This window comes from Lagopus muta, chromosome 4 (assembly GCF_023343835.1).
Source record: "Lagopus muta isolate bLagMut1 chromosome 4, bLagMut1 primary, whole genome shotgun sequence".
Taxonomy (NCBI): Eukaryota; Metazoa; Chordata; class Aves; order Galliformes; family Phasianidae; genus Lagopus; species Lagopus muta.
Genome location: NC_064436.1, coordinates 10334645 through 10353766, shown reverse-complemented (window position 1 = coordinate 10353766; position 19122 = coordinate 10334645). Strand labels below are relative to the sequence as shown.

Below are 19122 nucleotides of genomic sequence, written 5' to 3'. Positions count from 1 at the left end.
GCACAGCATTTAAGCACACAGCAAACAGAGGATGAGACACTCGCTTCCCGCAGCCGCGCAGCCTTCCGCCCGCCGCCCCACAGCGCTCAGCGCCGTCGCCGCGGCGAAGCCCAGTGGCAGCGCGGAGCCCGCCGCGGGCCGAGCGGCGATTGGCGCAGCCACCTGCCCGCCCCCCATCCTTCCCTCCCGCGGAGCTCGTGCGGGTCGCGATTCGCGCGCGGATTGGCCGGGGCGGAGCGGCGCGAGCACCTGCTCCTCAGCGCCCGCCGCCCTGCGCTCCGCCAGCGCGTGCGCGGCTAGAGCTGCGCCGGTAGCGGGATCCGTGCTAAGCGTCGGCGGGGCGCAAAGGGGATCTCGCCGCCGGTAATCCGACCGTCGCGGGGACGGGGCTGCGCGGGGCGGCCGCTTTTCGCCCCGCGGGGATTGGATGCCAGCGTCGGGCCGGCGCGCAGTGCGTCGCCTGTTTTATAACTGGGGCGGGGGGGGAACGGCGGCCATGAGGGGAAGGCGGGCGGGGCTGCTGGGCGCCGGCCGTTAGGTGAGGGGCAGCGCGGCGGCGGGAATTGTGCTGCCCGTGCGTTACTGCGGGCGGAGCGGAGCCGAGCCGAGCCGAGCCCCGTGGCTCTGTGGCTATGGGTGGAGGGGGAGCGGGTGTGGAATTGAGCTGAGAAGGGCCCGTCCAGCCTGCCCTCGTCGGGAGACGTGTCCTTGTACTCGGAACGTTCCTTCTTGCTGTTTCTGCCGTCGTGCTGCTGTCTTGTGTGTGTCCCACGAGCAGTGGCTCATTACTTGAGGTGTAATGTTGTGCTGGTGTTGCAGTGCGGTTGCTGTTCCCTAGGGCTTGTCTCAGAGCAGCGCTGCTGCCTCGTAGGTCTCTTCTGGTACATGGATGTGCTGTGGGTACCTGTGTTCCCACGGTAGAGTGACCGAGCTATGCAAAAACAGCTAAAACTTACAGGTGTGATGTTCATAGCTTTTTGTATGTTAACTCATCTTCAGAATCCGTTGATCTTCCTTATTATTTGCACGCAATTTCAAGACCAGAAGCTATTAGGCTTAGTTTAAAGGTTTTGCATTGGAGGTGCTGAAGGAATTATAAAACAACAACAACAAAAAAAGTAATGGTGATGTTTGGGATAAGAGAGGAAAGCATAGAGACAAAGAATGGCATAGAATAGTTGGGGGGGGGGGGGGGGGGAGAATGGTAATGTAATTTAATGTACTTTCCCCAAAACTATAAGTCTGTCCTAAGGAGTGAGGCTTTTATGGCATAGTTGGCATGCTGGCATGGCACTGGTGCATATAACAGCTTACTTTGGGCTGTAGATACAGTCGGTACAGACAGTATGAAGTGAACAGATCTTAGCAGGAATAAGGAATAAAATGGAAAAAGTTTTCTTTTTGGACAGCCCTGAAGGGATGTGGGTGTTTTGTTTGTTTGTTTCGCCTTGGTACCGATCTCTGTTTGTATTGCTTGGTGGAACTAGCAGGTTGATAAATGAGCATGGAAGAATTATCATTTTGCTTCCAATGTTTGCATTGCTTGGTGGATCTGATAAAGCCAGGGAGAAAAAAAAAGGGGCTTTGATTTCCAGAAGAAATTGCTGTGATATTTAGAGTTTGCTGCGATAAATAAATGATCGCTTTACTCTGTCTTATAAGAGTGGTTGCTCTCTGAGGCACAGGAAGCATCTCAGTGGCAGAATACTAAGTGCGAGCAGGGGTGGCCAAAAGAGCAGGAGGTTGTGAATGCTTCACGTTCCTTATTTGTTATGATTTTAATGTTATTTCTCTTGTAGATAAAGTCCTGGACTATAATTGAGCTAGTGGTGATAATAACCCCACAACAACGCTTACAATTTAAACTTTTCAGTTCTTCAGATGACCAGAATGCACTCCCAGTGGGACTGGCTGTGCTTGCTTCTCATGGTAATTAGCTCAGTAACTGCAGAAATGGAAGATGAAGTTCTGGGTGCGGATGTTGAAGTGGAGGATTTTGAGCAAGAGTCTCAACAAGCTGATGTTGACAAAGAAGGATCTTCCTTAGGGGTAAGGTTCTGGATGTCGTTAATTGAAGCTTGTGTAATTTGAAGTTACATAGTTATACTGAGAGACAAATTGGTTCACAAATGGCTTCAAAAAGAGCGAGTTAACATGGAGCTGCCAATTCAATGGGTGTCAAATGCACCAGACTGAGGTTTTTCAGTCATTGCGTGTGATTTAATGACCCTGCTATACTGAAATGCAAAATTGGATCTCGTACCAGCAGTGGATAGTCTTGAATAAGATCTTGTAGTCCTTTAATCTAGGCATGGAACCTTTTATCTGAAGCTCTCCTTGATAGCACACCTTGTAGCCTTATGTGTCATTACTAGAGAAGAAAGCAGAAAGCAGCTTTGTCTTACTGTTGATTTTAAATGAGATCAATTCCTTGTTCTTTTTTCTCATCATTAACATATTAAAATACAGTCATTATTTCTTTCCAGAAAGTATTCCTGTGTTTGTTAAGCTGTAGTTGGTAATAGATTTGGGCAATTTTTATAGATTTCTTTTTCCTTTTTTTTAACTGTGTAGCCCAGTTGTGATGTGCCTGGTAGGCAGGAGAACAAAAGAAGGAAAAACTTGCAAAGAAATAGGGGGGAAGCAGAGAACTGCTGCAAGCTGAGTACATGTTCTGTATTCTTATATGTAACAGTATTTTGGTTAGGAGCTTTGAGCACAGTTGTTGTCTTCTAACTGTGTCTGTACTTTTATGCTGGTGTCTGAAACTTTCTGAAGTTTCAGACTTGAAAATGTTAAGGTGTTAGAGCATAAGAAAGAGAGGATGGGCAAAGTGGTGGTAAGCTGGCATGCGTTTGAGCTCCCTGCTGTGTGTACTGGGAGGGCCACCTATTAGTTCTCAGACATCTCAGAAAAGGTTTGTTTCTGGTATCTGAAAGTGAGTCTAAAACCAACCTAGCAGCCTCTTCTGCCATCATTAACGCGGTGTTAGGAATGAAGTGGCAGACTCTCCTGCCTTAAAAGCCCTTGCCCAGAGCCTTGATGTACTTGGCTGCTATTGATCTCCACGTCACACAGATTCTTGGTGGATAGGAAGTAACTCGCTGGTAGAGGACACGTGCCCAACCCGTAGCAATGAGGTGGGGTTGTGGGGAAGCGTGTTTTATTCCCTTAAATGCAACAGTGGTGGTCTGTCTGCGTGGGTTACTTAGGGATGTACAATTACAGAACCATAGGAGTCCTCTGGAGATCATCTAGTCCTACTGCTAGAGAAGGTTCCCTTGAGCAGGTTGCACAGGAAAGCATCCAGGTGGGTCTTGACTCTGCAGAGAAGGAGACTCCACGAGCTCTGTGGGCAGCCTGTTGCAGGGCTCTGTCACCCTCAAGTAAATAATGTGGTTTTCGTGTTCATATGGAATTTCCTGTGCTCCTCTTGGTGCATTGCCCCTTGCCACATCACTGGGTTACTCTGAAAAGAGCCTGGCTCCATCCCCTTGACTCTGTCACTTCAGCTCTTTGTAGCATTGATAAATATAATAGCATCTGGTAGTGTATTGCATTTGAACAACTGTAGTTATGTTGGAGCACGTATCTGTACATGTCTTCTAGGTGGTGTACCAGACTCCAAAGCCAACTGGAGATGTTTATTTTGCTGAAACCTTTGATGGAGGATGGAGTGGGTAAGCCATACCTGAACGTTCTAAACTTGTAATTTCAGCAATTTAACTTACAGCAGCAGGAATTACTTTCTATTCGTTTACCTGCTAGGAATTTCTCAGTAGAAATGTCTTCAGTAGGAGGTGGTATGATCAGCTGTTAGAGTACTTTGTTTTATGATGAAAGCTTTGATGATGTTGGGGAAACTGTGTTTGGTTTTTGAAGACAAATCACAACGTGTTATTGGTCACCACGATTGGTAAATGGAAAAACTTAAGTGCTTAAATACCATTTATCTCAATCCTTAGCTTTGTGAGATCTGTGAGAGTATTGTTTTCCCACGAAATCTAATCTTTGAAGTGTTGTATGAAACTTGTTGCAACTTTTCTGTTTGCATTCTTTAAATTACACCAGGTTCCATGATGATGACCGTTGAAATCAAGGTCACAAGTTCACTTGATAGAAACTCAATCTGTTTGTCCTGTGCTTGTTACAACTTTTTTTATATCTATGCACAACTTTGTATAGTTAAGTGACTTGTACACTTGTTGTTTTAGCTGGGTGTTGTCTAAAGCCAGGAAAGAAGACACAGATGACAACATTGCTAAATATGATGGTAAGTGTTTTTAATGTGTACTTTGACTACATGGGTTCTGATGTTCTGTTGCTTTGTGGGAAATACCTCTCCTTCATGCTGTGTGCCCATTATGCTGTACTGACTTCAAAAACCTACCTGAAGGCAGAAGCTTGTTATCTGTTGTTGTTGTAACTTATGGTCATATTCCTTTGAATTCTTTTCCTTAAGCTTTCTGCTCTCCTTGTTGTCTGAGCGAAAATGCTAGGTTAGATGGATCTGATATCTTCTGACCTGCAGATGTTATTTTACTGTCTTTACTGTGAATTGGGATTCTAGTGGCTTCTGACTATTGTAATTGAGGCACTGGTTGGAATGCTGTATGGATGATTTGATAGGAAGATGTGGGCATCAAATTTGTGCACTGCCAACTTTCTTTTTGTATTGTAGTGCTGCAGAGCTTGAGAAGTGTAGGGTGGTCCTGAATAATCACTTGTATCCAGAGGAGAATTATCAGTGCTCTATTGGGTGACTGTTATTGAACTTTGCCATCAAATGTCAAGACTTCTCTACTTTGGCCATTAGTCTTATATGCTGTGAACTCTTTGCTTCTCATTGCCACAAGGCTATGATGTCTTTCATCAGCATGTTGTTTGTTTTTCCCAAAGATTGCATTGTTGGTGTTTGTTTCCTTCTTTTAGGAAGGTGGGAAGTAGAAGAGCTGAAAGAAAACAAAGTACCTGGAGACAAAGGATTAGTGTTAAAATCAGCTGCAAAGCATCATGCAATATCAGCTATGCTAACAAAGGCATTTATTTTTGATAAAAAACCTTTGATTGTTCAGTAAGTATTTCCTCAGATTCCATGCTTGATATTTATTGTGCTTCAAGTCTTTGAGTCAGTAAAGTCATGTAAATCCTTTCATGTGGCACAGACTGACACAGCCAGAGCTACCAGGGCTGTAAGTATGAATGAAAATAAGCAACTAAGATTGTAGTTCAAGTGTAAGAAGTTACATTCCAACTCTTGAAATACTTCGGATGTAAGTTATTGTTTTATAAAATACTTTACAAGTTAATTAATTTTCAGTCCTAAATGAAAAAGATTTAACTTGTGATTTGAGTATGCTGCTTTTACACTTGCAGGGTATTTCTGTGTAACTCAGCTACAACGCTTGGGATCCCTCCAGCTAAATCCAGTGTGCTGTGTGGGCATTTTCAAAGAGAACAGATTCCTAGAACTCTTTCTGGTTTCTGCCTCACTTTGGTAGAATCACAGAAAGGCCTGGATTGGAAAGGACCCCAGTCATCATCAGATTCCAACCTCCTGCCACAGGCAGGGCCATCGGCCTCAGGGTCATCTCAAGTTTGAAACTTGTCTTACTGCTGTTCCCAACTGTAGCAGTTGCTACCGTGGCTGTTTTGGCTGGCATTGCTACTGTATTGGTTTGTGTGGCAACTAAAAACCTTTTAGTCACATAGGAATATTTTGACAGCAGCGCCTAATAAAACATCAAGCAACTTAGACATGGTTGTAATGTGTTTGTAAGTAGAACTGCAGATATGAAGTTTATTTGTGTTTGTCTGATATGATGAATTATTTTTTTTTATTTGCTCTTTGCCTAGATATGAAGTGAATTTTCAAGGAGGCATTGACTGTGGTGGTGCATATATTAAACTTCTTTCCAGTAGGGATGACCTGGATCTGGTATGCCCCTTTACATTTGCTATTGACTATTTCATTGAGGAATGAGCATATTTAAAAATAAATAAAAACACAGACCCACCTCAAACAACACATCTGTTACAGGATGTGTCTTGAGGGAAGGTAACTTGCAGAGATCAAGTGGGCTTCCTTCAAGTAGTTGCTTGAAGACACACCTTGGTACTTGGTAAATAGAAAAATCATATAAATAGTTAGAAACCAACAAACAAGTGGAATTTCACAACAGCCAAATGCAATGTAGTTGGAAGAAAACTGAATCTGGTATTAAGGGATTATTTATTATTACGGTGGAGCAAGAAAGCACCACTGAAACAGTGGATAGTAACGCCTTGTTTTTCATCTTTATCGAAATACAAATGGCTGTGAAGAACAGAAACTGTTTCTCTTCCATCTTGTACTGTAGTGTACACAGAAGAGTACGCTTGGGTGCTTTGATTTGTGGCAGGCGTTTCCACTGAATGTAAGGGTGAGGACTTACTAAGCACATTCACCTTGTCTGAAGAGCCTTCAGTGATCTCTGTGGTTAGGCTGTTTCAGCAACTTAGAAAAGCTGTTCAATTCTTTTCGTGATTTACCCTGCCAGTTTTCAGTGTTGGGATTGAGGCCACATCAAACAGCTCTTAGAAAAAGGTAACCATGTTGTATATATGCCACAGTGTTGTGGACAAGTAGTGCTCCAAATGACTTGGTAAAATGTGCAGTTTGACACACCCTGAGCTTTTTTTTACTTTCACAGGAGTTCTTCTTTGACAAAACGCCTTATACTATTATGTTTGGACCAGATAAATGTGGTGAAGATTACAAACTACACTTTATCATCAGGCATAAGAATCCTAAAACTGGAGAATATGATGAAAAACATGCAAAACGTCCTGATGTGGACCTAAAAAAATTCTATTTGGACAAGAAGACACATCTGTACACTCTTGGTATTGTTTAGTTTTTACGTGTTTGAATTAGAAAAAAGATTTAAAGAAAAGAAAAGAATTTATCTCTGCTGAAGCTTCGTGTCTCACTCTTTTTGTTATTGTTAAGTCTGGAGCTGATTGCTCATGATTTGGCCTAAGTTATTTAATGACTGAGCTTAACTGCAACACATAAGTGGCTTTGAAATAATGCTGTTTAATGTTCGATTACATGAAAAAACATTCGAGCCTTGGTCAGCCTTTAACCTGAAGAACTGATTTAATACTTTGAGTACATACTAAGATAAAAATATTTTAAGTAAAAGTCCAATCTTTTAGGAAGGCATCGGAGTTGACAGTAGGTCAGTGAGCTCTCCTGCAGCGTGTTGAACACTGCTCTCCTCCATGTGTTGGGTTATCGTTGATGCCTGCATCTGCAGAGCTGTGTGCGAGCAGATATGTTCCTGCTTTCACTGAAAATAAATGAGTTTGACCTGCTTTTAGTTTGTGTTGCAAATATCCCTCCCAAACTCTGTTCTCCTGATAAAGGGGTGTATTTAGAAAGGAGTGTATATGTTCCTGTATTCGGGGCGTTCATTAGAGATAATTATTAAAGGTACTTAAACTCAAATGGCATTTATTCTGCATCAGGTCAGCAAGACCTCCGTGCAGGTTTGTGACTTATAATGATTTTGTGATGGAAAATGTAAATAGAAAAATCAGTTATTTTGTGTATAATGATATGGGGGGGGTAATTTTTGCATTTGTTTTAATAAATTATGAAACGTAGGCTGCAAGATGTTATTAGGTAGTACTAAACTGTAGGGACAACAGTGTTACTTGAGTTTCTGTCACATACCTTCATAAAACTGGAGGAGTATTTACTTCAAATTAGTAATTTTGGTTGTGTTAAATGGGCATGTAAATGTACTTGCTAAGTACTAGAATGTACTCACCGGTTATTAGAAGTGGATTTCAGTGTCTCAACAATTGTGGAGTCTGACACTGCTTGATTCTGTGACCCTTGCTTATCAGGTACCTGCACTTGCTAAAATATTTTAATAACTTGAATATAATGTTGGTCTGGAGCCTCCAGCACAAGAAGGACAGGGAGCTGTTGGAGAGGGTCCAGAGCATAGCCACGAAGATGGTCAGGGCACTGGAGCACCTCCCCTACAAAGACAGGCTGAGGGAGCTGGGCTTGTTCAGCCTGGAGAAAAGAAGGCTGTGGGGTGACCTTATGGCAGCCTTTCAGTACCTAAAGGGAGCCTACAAACAGGAGGGGAGTCAACTCTTAGAAAGGGTAGATAACTGCAATACAAGGGGAAATGGTTTTAAGTTGAAGGAAGGAAGATCTAGGTTGGATGTCAGGGGGAAGTTCTTCACAGAGAGAGTGTTGAGGTGCTGGAACAGCTGCCCAGAGAGGCTGTGGATGCCCCATCCCTGGAGGTGTTCAAGGCCAGGTGGGATGGGGCCCTGGGCAGCCTGGTCTGGTATTAAATGTGGAGGTTGGTGGCCCTGCATGTGGCAGGGGGTTGGAGCTTCATGATCCTTGAGGTCCCTTCCAACCTGGGCCATTCTGTGATTCTGTGAATGTTCTGTGTTCACAGTCTGACAACTGAGAAAGATGCTGTCAGAGTCTGGAGTCTGAAAGAAAATATTGCTTGAATGATCCTCCAGCTGTGATATTTACACAGTTCTACTTTATCCATGCTTTCAAGGGTGGAATTATTATTTGACAGCTGAGATGCTTTTGGAGGCAAAGGTTTGTCTTCAGTAGTGCAGGGAGGAGGAAGGCAAAGCAGCAGAATTTTGACCAACTGGTGATTTCTTTTTATTTATTTTTTTATTTATTTTATTTTTTTTGACAAATTTGTTGGATATATTTGGATTTAAGAGGTTACATTCTAGGTTGTGACAGCCACGAAGTGATGACTTGGCTCTTGTGTGTGGTTTTAGTACCTGAATGTCTCCTGTTCTGCTCACAAGGTTCTGTTGGCTGTCAGTTGACTAAGTCTAAAAATATCACATGTATAACTTTGGCTGGAGGTAAATTAATTTGTCAAGTGAATATTTCCTTGTTTCTTCAATACAATTTTTTTCTTTTCAGTGCTAAAACCAGATGATACGTTTGAAATGCTGATTGACCAATCAGTCATCAGTAAGGGAAGCCTTCTTGAGGATATGGTTCCTCCAGTAAACCCTCCTAAAGAAATAGATGATCCTGCTGATAAGAAGCCTGACGATTGGGATGAGAGACAAAAAATACCTGATCCCAATGCTGTCAAACCAGATGACTGGTAAGGAGAAAGCTTCATCTGTTTTTTTTTTTTTAAAAAAAAAAAAAAAAAAAAAAAGTATATACAGGTTATTGTTTTATAATATTTTCCTGGCTTGATTTTGTTGTTTTTCTTTCTCTCAACACGTGGGATATGTTTCACTAACAGTTGAAAACATGTATGTGAGGAGGATGTGCAAGGATCTGATCTTTAGGGAAAGAAGTACAATCTTGACTTTTGCTGATTTGAATTCTGTTGCAGCTAGTAACTAAAATCACCTTACTTGAAGGGTTAGGAAGGATGTGTTTGGTTTTTTTTTTCCACTACTAGTAGAATCATAGAATGGATTGGGTTGGAAGGGATCTTAAAGACCATCTAGTTCCAACCTCCCTGCTGTGGGCAGGATTGCCACTACTAGATCAGGTACTGCATACTTAATTCCTTTTTCCTGGAGTGGTGTTCATATAGCAACTTCAACAGAGGAGAATTTTAAGGGATACCTGATTGACACTTGCCAGTTCATGGCAGCCATTTCTGGCTAACCAGTGCCTTGAAATGTTGGAAATGTATGTTTATAAATATAAATGTTTATAAACAGAGAAGTAGGTGCCTAATTCTAATTGTGTGTCTGACTTCATTGTGCCCTTGAATGTTATCCCATCCATAGCAGTAGGTCCTCTGAACAGAGCATTGGTTCAGAGTCAAGCTGATGGATTTTCTAACAGTAGTCTGTCATTGAAGGGATGAAGATGAGCCTTCCAAAATAGAAGATCTTGATGCTGTTAAGCCTGAGGGATGGCTTGATGATGAACCACAGTATGTTCCGGACCCCAGAGCAAAAAAGCCGAAGGACTGGTAAGAACTTAGTATATGAGGGCCTGTTCATGTGGTTTGTTGGTTTTTTTTAGGTAACTCTACTTGTTTTCTGGCTGATTGTGAGCTAATTAGAACTTAACCCAAATCTCACTGTCTTTAACATATGAAGTTGGAACATAACAAGCGTGGTCAAATACATATTGATTTGTGAGGCTACTTGTAGAAAAATATGTAGATGTCAATAATTGCCTTGTATTCTGAAGAGCTGTAAACAGTATGGAGCTGTTTGAAAGAACAGGGATAAGCAGCAAAGCTGTCAAAGTTGATGCTTGAAGACACGTAGTTGTCCTAAAGCATGTTATGGGGAGCTGCTGCAAGCTGCCTGCAGGTGTAGGAGTACGATTACATTTAACTGAGCTACAGTAGCAATGAATGTGTGGCTGTAAAGCATTCAGTACTCTGGAAAAAGCACGTTGCAGTTAGATCAGCCCATTGAACTTCAACCCAATTCTGGGGTTGTCCCAGCAGAGTGTGTTTGGATCCGAAGTTATACTGAATGTTAGTGTTCCCATCGGACCAACCTGAAATTGGTTATTTGTACCTTTCTTTCTGTAGGGATGAAGAAATGGATGGGGAGTGGGAAGCCCCTCAGGTCCCCAATCCGAAGTGTGCCACCGCACCTGGTTGTGGACTGTGGGTGCGTCCCATGAAGAGCAACCCCAAGTATAAAGGGAAATGGAAAGCACCTATGATAGTTAATCCTAATTATCAGGTACTAGCAATATTGTAGGTTGTTATTTAAGAGGTGCAGAGCTCAACCAAGCAGACAAGTGGAATTAGTATGTATGTTTGGCCCTTCATACTGAACTTGATACAGTCACTTACTGCTGTAACACAGTATGGAGGAAAAAGGATTGAATTGAACTGAGATCTGTCTGCCCTAAGCCAGAAGTCTGAGACCTACCTGCCAAAATTCTATAGGTTATTTCCAGTTATGTTTTCCTGAAATTCAGAGGCTGCCCCTTTGCTTTTTAAATCGTGCATTTGAAATAGTCAGAATGTCATAATTACGTTAAAATGTATTTCGCTGGATGTGTGTTTTTGTTTGTTTGTTTTGCATTTATTTTTGAGGTATAATAATGTTATTACATGTTTTTCTTTCCCTACAAAGGGAATCTGGAGCCCTCGGAAAATACCGAACCCAGACTATTTTGAAGATCCTCACCCGTTTCAGATGACACCTATCGGTGCTGTTGGTTTAGAACTCTGGTCTATGACGTCTGATATCTACTTTGATAACTTCATAATATGCTCAGAAAAAGAAGTAGCTGATCGTTGGGCAGCAGATGGTTGGGGTTTGAAGAAATTAGTAGCAAGTGCTAACGAGGTATCGACTTTATTATCTTCTTGGTAGGAGTTCTGTTGGAATAACTTTCTGTAATGTAATTATTCTGTGATTGATAATCTTACAGAGTAGCTATGACATTCTTATCCTAGTTTGGTGTACAGCTTTCCCAGATCAATATTGGGCTGAAATTAAAAGGTTACAACACTTTACTTAGACATTTAACAAGAAATGTAGCAAGATTTCAGTAATTGATACATCTCCCACTGTTAATGGTGATACTAGAATTCAGTACCTGTCAGCTAATGGATGCTGAGCTATTTGCACGAAGACCTCTCTATGTACTTAAAACTTGTCACTTTTGTCCGACTCCTTTTTATATGTGCTTTAGATGTGCTCCCCTGCCATAAAAAGTGGTTAATAGCCATTATTTTTTGTATTTAATAAATCTGGGTCTCTGGCTGTTTGGATGTGTATTATGCAACTCTGACAATATGTGTATGTTTCTGGAGCTGCATCTGTTCTTCTGTTTCTGTGTGTACATCCACACTGCTTACTGCAATTGGTCAGTCAGCAGTTTCTTTAGCTCTCTTTCGTATGTCATAGCATGAATCTGTCTGAATAGATGGGAACATGAGCCCCTCTAGTGGCTGTTTTTACTGACTGCGGTTGAGAGAGAGTACTTCAGTCAGAATGAATCATTCCAAGGTTATTCAGAGTATGGCTGATTGACTTCTTTAGGGCCATGCAAGATTCCAAGTGTCATTGTTGAAATTGTCTCTTGAATTCCGGCAGGCATGGGGCATCATTTTTAGGAAGCCTGTTCCACTTTCACAAGTGGTTTGTTCTAGCAGTCCTGTGTTTACTTTGGGGAATGAAAGCAGATGTGGGTATGGGAAAGCAATGATGGATTGGCTGTGTACGTATGGTCAGTCTCTGGCAGGTGCTGTTTATCACAGAAAAGATGAGAAAGTAGCAACAGACCAGGCAATTTAGGAAAGCCTCATTTCACAGCCTTGCTCATTTCACAGCCTTGCTCATTTCAAATATTTGTTTCTGTGCCTGGAGTTGCATCTGTATCTGTACACACAATAGCAAAAGGTAATCCTGAAGTTCCTTCACTCCACTGCCTCTGTAGCTTCATACCTTGGTTGCTGATGTCCCCTTTCCAGAGTCTAACTGAACCAAGACTTGCTTATGTAAGTCAGAACTGGTCTGGAAGATAGCTGCCTGATGAATTGGCTGTTGGAGGAGGCAAAGTGGCAGTACAGATGGAGCAAGACGTTGCTCTTCAGGTGGCTGGCTGCTCCTTGGAAGTTCTTATCAGTTAAGCTAGCACAGCGTGGGGAAAGAGCAAAAAAGCTGCAAGAGTGGCAAGCATGAAGTTGGTCCAACTGAAAGGGTTTTCTTTGGGCAGCATAAGGGTTGAAATATATACATTTTTATAAGCTTACCTAAGTGGTGAGAGTGATAAAAATGCTTTTTTATTTTTTTTTAATGTAGCCTGGAATGTTGAGTCAACTGGTGACTGCTGCGGAAGACCATCCATGGCTTTGGGTTCTTTATATCCTGACTTTAGCTCTGCCTGTTGGTCTGGGTGTGTTGTTCTGCTGGCCAGCAAAGGTTAGAGAAATTTTGAATGCGTTTTTCATCTTCTGCCATTCTTAATACTTGATTCAAAACTCTTAGTATTTGTGCAACAGTATTTGTGCAACAGCTCTCCTACTGTGCCGTTGGTATTAGTTAACTCCTTGTGTGAGTTTGTTTAATTCTTAACCTGAGTTTAAGTAAATGGATGTCTGATTTGTTTTAGAAAACAGATGAAGATTTTGACTTAAAAAAACCAGATACATCTATGCCAGTTACAAAGGGAGAAGTAAAACAAGGAAGAGAAGAGCTAGAAGATGATGAAATAGATTTAGAAGAAGATAAAGAAAATGAAGATATTGGTGAAGATGGTAAGAGTATGTTGCTTCATAGTTGGATCGATGTAAAAGCATGGAAAGAACTAAGTTGTGGACTGTGTTGCAGTAATTGCAGCCAGTATGCCAAATCTGCCTTGCTCTGAGCCTTATCTCTGTAGCAATTGGTGTGCCATAGTGTTTTGATAAATACAAGAAAAAAAGAGAGTTGTATAATAGAGTTCTCTTCAGTATTGCTTCACTTCTGATAAATTGTTCCAAGTCTTATGTTGACAAACATATCTTCTGCCTCCTAAACATCTCATATATTGAACGCTCTTTGGCTGGTTCAATTATCTGTACCTCTGTTGGTTACAATCATGTTGTCTTTAAAATGTGTCTGGAATAGCCTTAAGTCTTTAGCATAATGCTTGACTTACTCCTCTGTGGGAGCATCATACCCTGAACTAAAAAACCCCTTGGTTCTAGTAACTCTCGTTGAAGTCTGAAAATACAGTGGATTTGAAGTACTGAAATCTGCTTGTTTGATACCTCTTGTTAGGAATGCAATGCCAGCCTGCAGAGATCTGTTCTGCTGTTCCAAGGGAGAAACAAATGATCAGTACTGTAAGATGCACTTTGGCATTCAAAGAGTAACATAATCATCTCAAGTTGTGTTATCAAACATGAGTGGAACTACTCAGCTATGGCTTTGATGCTGTGATGGCATTTGCTTCTGCCTGCAAGTGCAAAGAGAATCATGTAACTTACAGTGCATTGCTTTGACTCCAGTGAGAAAATCTTCAGCCTCATACTGCAAGTCTCTTATTTTGCTCTGTAAGAGCAAAGCAAGTTGCAAATGGCTGGCATCGTAAGTTAGAAACTAAGCAGATATGAATGCTGGTTATTTTAGTGGTGGCATCATTTTATATTGCTGACCAGAACTTTGTCGTTTCTGTCTATTTCTGCACCAAAGGCCATGAGAGTTGATGGGTTTTGGCTGTATGAATTAATACTTAACTTTGCATCAGTGTTCCCGTGCTCAGAGAATTGAGTACTTAGGCATAATGCTTTGCTACACCAAACTTAATTCATCTGCCTTAACTTTTTTTTTTAACCAGCTGTTCCTGATATTTCAAAATTAGGCTCCATTTTATATCTTCATCTCCAGTTACTAAACTAAATGCAGAGCAACATCAACGTAGGTAGCTTTTGTATGACTCTTCTAAGCTTTTCAAATACATTTCAGGCTTGTAAGACTTTATTCTTTTGAGAAGAATTGCTTAGCTCCCCTTTAGCTTTCCTGCTACCTTTTACACTTGCAGGTTGAAATCTTCCCTCTCTTTCCACCTATTTTTTGCCTCCTCATATCTGCAATCATAGGTACTCATATGTTTTCGTATGATTCTTTTTGCACCAGATAGAAGAGAACTGGAAGAGACAGAGTTCTTAAAGGATACAATTAAGATGGGAAGGGAGGTTCCTCCTTCAGGTAATGGAGAAGGAAATAACTTGGGTTGGGACTTGAAAATGATCTCTCTTCTCCTTTTTAGTTTGTCTCATTGCCAGAGGTGGAACATCAGGTAGATGCCAGATGTGTATGTGAGTTGCCTGTGTGATTTCTCAACACAGTATCTGTAGTCATCAGTATTTTCTACTAATCCTTTGGATCCTAATCATTCCTGCAATTCCTTCATAGTCATTATCTACTTTGTTTCCTGGAGTTGAAGGCAATGAACTGTTTTCAACTGTGAAGCACTGAATGACTTCCAAGTCACATCTTAGTGTGGGTAGTTTGAAAGTGTGGCAGAATGGCAAGTTTCAGAAAGATTTGTAGATTTCTGTGGCTCCAGTGAGCGTGAATTGCTGGCATCTTAAATGGCTCTGTCTTGGGACTTAGTTGTCTTCATCAACATCTGAGCAAGGGTTTTGAACACTTTTGCCATGCTTTACTGATAAGGGTTGATTTTTAAAACAAAACTTTTGTCTACGTTTCTCTTAAACTGTGACCTCCAGCTTTATGGTTGTAGTTCTCCTTTTGATAACAATAGTTGAGACAGATGAATGTAGATACATGTAAGGTACACTTACAGCTGGGAAAACTCTCAGGCTTCATCCAAATGAGCTGAATTGCTTGGCTCAGTTTGTTAGTAGATTGTGGACAAAGGTTTTTGGTGTCTGTATGCTTTTGTTCGGGCATTACTGAGCTCAGCTGTTAAAATCTTTATATTTTTGTGGTGAAGCAGTGGTTATGAGGCATCACGTGGCAGGAGTAGTACTGAGAGATGTTTGGGTAGTTATGCTCAGCAGTTGTCTTGTTATTTCCTTTTTGCCAGACATGGATGTTGCTTCTTGTTTACTCTTTGATAGAAATGTTTGCAGTAGATAACAAAGTCATAGAAAGTCTCACTTCAATATTGCTGTGTGAAGTAAAAGACTTGTCAAGCTTAAGTAACTTTATTTAATATGTCATGGTGTGATTGCTGGGTCTGAATCCTTATATTGAACATAGATACCTAAAATGCAGGCATATGGGAGTGCAAGCTCGTACGTTCTGAGGCCCAAAGTGGAAACAAAAACAGCTGGGGAGCACGGTTTCCTTAACAGAATGCATGGAATGGAGAGAGACCCCAGAAAGGTAACCAGTCTGATGCTCAGGGAGTAGACTGAGAGTGTTTATGCATTCACTACTCTCTTTATTTTAGTACAGTAATGCACTAAACTACAGTAAGCTACAACTTCATTGAGAAGGTTGCTCTGCTTTGTTTAGCTTATATTTTATTACAAACGAGCAGTTCATTCCAGAACAGAAATTGGCTAGGAAAAACTTAGTGTGTGACTGTAGTGTATTTCTAACGTAGTTGTGTTTAAAAGTAATACTGATTTCTCGTGCAGAAGACGAGAGTAAATATGGGGAAGATATTGATGATGAAGAAAACGAAGTTGCAGGTGGAAGTCAGGAAGGAGATGATAAGTCAAATAAATCTGGCTCAGAAGATGAGGTGAGTTTGCTCTGCGAAACTGCCTTGTGTGAGTTCACAGTGCTCTAACACAAGTTCTTCACTGATTACCCCTTTCTCGATTCTCCTGTTTGTAAGAAGCTTGTTCCTGTACTTTTGCCTAGGAATGCAGTGTCTGATAAACCCATTAACCCTTTCTTTGTGGAAGCAGTAACAAGAGCTGATCATGTGACTGATACTCTGTACTGGAATATGGAGAGGTTACGTCTTGCTCTTACCTGGGTATTTTCAGGGTGTCTGAGTTTCTAACATGACATGATCAGTGACCTGCTTAGGAGACTGCATGCATGCCATGTTCTCAGGCCAGTGGTGCCACCTTCTGGGAACTATGCCTTCTGAATCGGGTGCTTCCATTAGGAGATGCAGGGAAGTGAGAAACAAGGCGTTGTCTGGGAATGGAGCCTCAGTAAGTCAAGTGCTTCTCAAGTGAGAAACAGACAGCTGATTTAAGAGCAGTCTGTTCTGTTTGTAGCTCTCCAAGACAGGAAGTAACAATGTTTTAAATGCTTCTTGCTTAACAAGTGGAAAGGAAGATTAGTACAATATACACTTGAAGGAATTAGCTAAATTAATTAAAAGACATGGCTTTTGAACTAGTGAGTGAATGGGGAATAAACAAATTTCTGCTGTCAGTTTAGATGTGCTATTCTTATTCTGTATTCAGAAGGAAAAGCCTTTTACTCACTTGATCGTAAAATCACAGAATGGCCTGGGTTGGAAGGGATCCTCAAGGATCATGAATCTCCAACCCCCCTGCCATAGGTGGGGCTTCCAACTTCCATTTCTAATACCAGACCAGGCTGCCCAGGGCCCCTTCCCACCTGGCCTTGAACACCTCCAGGGACGGGGCATCCACAGCCTCTCTGGGCAGCTGTTCCAGCCCCTCACCACTGTCATAGTTAAGAACTTCCCCCTGACACCCGACCTAAATCTTCCCTCCCTCAAATTAAAACCTTTTCCCCTTGTAAAATGATGTTTATACATTACCTTGTTAATCATTTATCATTAGTGTGATATTGCAGGGAAAAAAAATCTATCATTTAACTATTGTATTGAGTGCTAATATGATTTGGGGGTAGGGAGGAATAAATAAGTTTGAAGGATTAAATGCACACTGCTTAAGAATGTGAATGCTGATTTATTTTCTTCCTTCAGATGACAGTAGCTGATGAAACTGCAGGCTCTGGGGATGGTCGGCTGAAGTCAGTGCGCAAAAGAAGAGTACAAAAGGACTGAGTTGTTGGCAGCTAGTGTTTCTAGCTCTAAGCAGTACTAACTTATGACATGCCACTGCAAGGAGCCTGGCAGCATGCAGGTTCCTGAGATGTGAAGGGAAAAACGGGACTCATTGCTACTTCTCTTAATTCTCTGACCTCTTTTAACCTTCCCAAGCTTCCTTGATGCCCTTTTTTTTAACAAGAAAAGAAGAGTTACCTAATGTTTCACATTTAGAATAAAAGTGAAACTGCAAGTTGGCCAACTGATTTTACAAAGCAGATTCTTAAGATTTGAAGAATCTTAGAAATCAATATTAGTCAGGGATGAAAAATGTTACTCTAAATGTTTTTAAGAACATGAATAAATATTTTTGCAGCTCTAGCACACAATCAGCTGTTTACACATCTGAGCTGAGAGTGTTGCAGTACAAGTGAAGGATCTACAGTTCACGTTGTTCAGTGAAAAGGTATTTTTTTTCTGTGCAGAGCTAAATGCAATAACTGTTTTTGTATGATCGTTTAGTGCTAGCAACAATTTTTCTTGTATCTTATTTCTTTGAGTTGGTACTGTTACAGTGGTCACCTGTTCATTTCAAACATGGGTTATAGTAATTTATTTTTAAGAGGTAGTTTAAAATGGAGTACTCAAAGAAGTGGTTAATTGATGTGACTTAATTTGCTTTTGAATGCAGATATTAAAACTACAGAAGTGATATATAGATTTTTTTCATACTTTTATAGCTCTCATGTTCTGAGCCAGATGGGCATAGATTTTGTTTATAGAATATTTGCTGAGTGTATATTGTGTATTAAAAATATTTAATAATTCTTGTTTAACATGAAATTGATTAATATAGATAAGAATTTTTGATGGATTTTTTTTTTTTTTTACAAATGTGAGTTTTTGGGCTTTCTTTTAATATAGTTTAAATAAACTGCATATCATAAGAGAAACTACTAAAGTTCAACTGTATATTAAAACAAACCAACAAAACTGCAGCTTTTGGAATCCTGCTGCTGCTTGGCAGCTGCCTTGAACATGAGTGAGTTAACTGCTAGCAAAAGCAAGTTGATAGGCTAAAACCATTTAGAAGTTTGTTAATTGGTAAAGAACTTTTTGCCAAGGAAATGTGTTATTTTACTTATAAACACTTGTAAGTCTACGAAGATTGTGTTGTTTTCCCTGCTCTGCTATTACTTAATAGGAAGTTGGTAACAGTTTTTAGCTGACTCTTCAGAAGAAGCCAGCCTGCACAGGTACTTGTATTGAAGTCAAAGTGTTCTGTTTGGTGTGGAGAAATACAGGGAGAGGCCACAGTGAGAAATGCTAAGTGCAACCGTTTGATCCCTTCTAGGGTCCATGAACTAGCAAGTAATGACTCCTGATTTTCCCCTTTGCCCTGAGACTTTGCAGTAACAGATAGCTGTTAGCAATGAGGTGTCCTGCAAACAACAGAGGGAACCAGGGCAACGGGGTGAGTGTGGATTGCTGGTCACTGTAGCTTTTGGGAAGCATTTCAGCGCTGTGACTGAATCCCATCTGAGTCTGGTGAAAGTCCTTTGGAGTTGTTACAGTGTTTACGTGTGGGCTTTGGAGTTGATTATGTATTTATTTGGTAGATCAGCACACCTTTATAGGCAATGGTAGAGCTACTTCAGGGATCAGTCTGCTTATAGTGGGTG

At 41.1% G+C, this 19122-nt stretch overlaps 1 protein-coding gene across 9 annotated transcripts; it reads left to right on the top strand.

Annotated features, from left to right (window-relative positions):
- The first annotated feature begins 231 nt into the window (after nucleotides 1–231).
- Nucleotides 232–19115, top strand: CLGN (calmegin). 9 transcript variants are annotated; one of them, XM_048943296.1, is made up of 17 exons: nucleotides 247–363; nucleotides 839–958; nucleotides 1874–2049; nucleotides 3610–3680; nucleotides 4215–4273; nucleotides 4933–5074; nucleotides 5857–5938; nucleotides 6693–6885; nucleotides 8972–9161; nucleotides 9882–9995; nucleotides 10572–10728; nucleotides 11128–11343; nucleotides 12805–12924; nucleotides 13115–13259; nucleotides 14623–14694; nucleotides 15730–15840; nucleotides 16098–16204. In XM_048943296.1, the coding sequence occupies exons 2-16, from the start codon at nucleotides 934–936 to the stop codon at nucleotides 15804–15806; spliced, it is 1839 nt and encodes a 612-aa protein (XP_048799253.1). In that variant the 5' UTR covers nucleotides 247–363; nucleotides 839–933; the 3' UTR covers nucleotides 15807–15840; nucleotides 16098–16204. The 9 variants fall into 9 exon arrangements, with proteins under 9 accessions (XP_048799247.1, XP_048799248.1, XP_048799253.1 ...); XM_048943289.1 differs by lacking the exon at nucleotides 15730–15840 and adding an exon at nucleotides 17378–19115 and having other exon boundaries at nucleotides 248–363; nucleotides 16101–16204; XM_048943287.1 differs by lacking the exon at nucleotides 15730–15840 and adding an exon at nucleotides 17378–19113 and having other exon boundaries at nucleotides 249–363.
- The last annotated feature ends 7 nt before the right edge of the window (nucleotides 19116–19122 follow it).

Excerpts from the sequence above, each read along its gene's own strand:
- CLGN (XM_048943287.1), top strand. The coding sequence starts at position 934 with ATGCAAAAACAGCTAAAACTTACAG. Across the intron at positions 5,939-6,692 it reads GTAGGGATGACCTGGATCTG|GAGTTCTTCTTTGACAAAAC; the intron begins GTATGCCCCTTT and ends TTACTTTCACAG. Across the intron at positions 11,344-12,804 it reads TAGTAGCAAGTGCTAACGAG|CCTGGAATGTTGAGTCAACT; the intron begins GTATCGACTTTA and ends TTTTTAATGTAG.